This window comes from Juglans regia, chromosome 5, assembly GCF_001411555.2.
Source record: "Juglans regia cultivar Chandler chromosome 5, Walnut 2.0, whole genome shotgun sequence".
In the NCBI taxonomy this organism is placed as follows: Eukaryota; Viridiplantae; Streptophyta; class Magnoliopsida; order Fagales; family Juglandaceae; genus Juglans; species Juglans regia.
Genome location: NC_049905.1, coordinates 7938435 through 7940304, shown reverse-complemented (window position 1 = coordinate 7940304; position 1870 = coordinate 7938435). Strand labels below are relative to the sequence as shown.

At 35.1% G+C, this 1870-nt stretch overlaps 1 protein-coding gene across 1 annotated transcript; it reads right to left on the bottom strand.

The window, feature by feature from the left end:
• Positions 1-67: 67 nt before the first annotated feature.
• Positions 68-1443, bottom strand: LOC109002658 (non-functional NADPH-dependent codeinone reductase 2-like). The gene is made up of 4 exons (XM_018980505.2): positions 1127-1443; positions 727-970; positions 463-642; positions 68-303 (listed from the first exon to the last, which is right to left on the bottom strand). The coding sequence occupies exons 1-4, from the start codon at positions 1441-1443 to the stop codon at positions 79-81; spliced, it is 966 nt and encodes a 321-aa protein (XP_018836050.1). The 3' UTR covers positions 68-78.
• Positions 1444-1870: the final 427 nt, after the last annotated feature.

Below are 1870 nucleotides of genomic sequence, written 5' to 3'. Positions count from 1 at the left end.
ATCCACAAAACCCACTCAAATATCTTAACTCATTACTATTCACAGATAAACTCAGATCATTTTAACATCCTAACAGAGCTAAATCTCTCCATCCCAAAAATCCAAAAGAGACTTATATGGACCTTCATCAAAGATGAATTCAGTTATAGAATATCCTTTGCGCTGTGGAATTAGGCTTATCTTCTGTAACTCCTCCAAGCTCAGGTTCCAATTAAATATGTCTAGGTTTTCTTTCATCCTCTCTTTGTTGAAGCTTTTCACAACAACACTAACACCTTGCTCATATACCCATCTTAATGAAATCTTCACACAACAAATCAATAAATTACCATCATGCTGCAAGCTAAGACAGTCATTTTCAAAGTCCTAAAACCAAAAATACCCAGAAAAAAAAAGGAAAAAGAATATTCTCTGATTTTTCTATGTTTTTGTTCTGTTTTGAGAAAATAAGGCAATTATTACCTGTGCAATAGTTCTTCCTTTAGCGCTGGCAATCTCTTTTAGAACCTCACATTCCATTATCCAGTTTGAACCCCAAAATGTTCCTTTGGCTCCCAAGGGAGAGTAGGCAGTGATATGTATACCCTTTTTCTCACAAAACTCTCTCAACTGCTTCTGTTGCCAATACGGGTTCATCTCCACCTTTGCAAAGTTAAACAATATAAACCACCAGATCATTGGAAACTGAAAAAAAAAAAGAACAAAAAATACTAATTAATTAATTACTTGGTTGACGGCTGGATGGATCTTTGCTGTGGAAAGGAGGGTTTCAAGCTTTTTCCTGGTAAAGTTGCTTACACCAATTGATTTGGCCAGACCCAGCTTTTGACAGTTCTCCATAGCTTCCCATACAGACTTTATATCCATCAGAAGGATGTCCTCTTTCTTAAAGGATAATCCAATCTCCCCTGGCTTCAAGCTTACCGGTATGTGAATCAGATACAGATCAACGTACTCCAACTTCAGATTGCTGTACAAATAATATTGATAGCAAATTCACGCTAAATCCATGAACGGAAAGAAACAGAACAGGCCGGAGGAAAGAAAACACCGGGGAAGAAAGAAGAGAAAAGAAGAAGGAATAAATTAAACAGGGAGCAGATACATATTTGTTCAGGTTTATTACCTGAGAGTTTTCTGCACTGCAGGGAGGACACGATCGTGGTGCCCGTCACTGCACCAGAGCTTGGAAGTGATGAAGAGTTCGTCCCTGGATTTGATTAACCCAAGGTTTAGAGCATCATGTATGGCTTCCCCGAGGAGCTGCTCGGACTGGTAAATAGCAGCCGAATCAAAGTGCCGATAACCGAGTTTGATTGCATGGAGGAAAGTTTCTTTCATGGTTCCCGAGGAGCTGCCAAAGGGATGTTCAGCTGTGCCGAATCCAAGAAGTGGAATGGCGTTGCCATTTTCAAGTATGAACTCTAGAATGCTAGTACTCATCGTTTCTTTGCTCTATCAGTATGCGATGTTCCATGTCCCTTGTGTCTTAATTTATACGGCAGGAATTGAGTACAAAAAAAAAAAAAAAAAAAAAATAGAGTAATCATCTATGGTCATAAAGTACGTGTCCTGTCGTGTCGGGCACTCTCTCTAAAAGAAAATATATATGAGCCACAAAAATATGAGTAAGCATATCTGTTTGAGACGGTTTGAAACTTTGAAACCTTTATATATTATAATGATTTTATTTTTTATTTATATTTAATATTAATAAATATTATAATAATTTTATTTTTTATTTATATATTATAGTAATTTTATTTTTTATTCATATACTATAATAATTTTATTTTTTATTTATATTTAATAGTTATAAATATTATAGTGATTTTATTTTTTATTTATATATTATAGTGATTTTATTTTA

Coding starts and splice junctions, on each gene's coding strand:
- LOC109002658 (XM_018980505.2), bottom strand. CDS start 1,443: ATGAGTACTAGCATTCTAGAGTTCATACTTGAAAATGGCAACGCCATT. Junction 971..1,126: donor GCAGTGCAGAAAACTCTCAG/GTAATAAACCTG, acceptor TTATTTGTACAG/CAATCTGAAGTTGGAGTACG. Junction 304..462: donor AAGGAAGAACTATTGCACAG/GTAATAATTGCC, acceptor TGTTGTGTGAAG/ATTTCATTAAGATGGGTATA.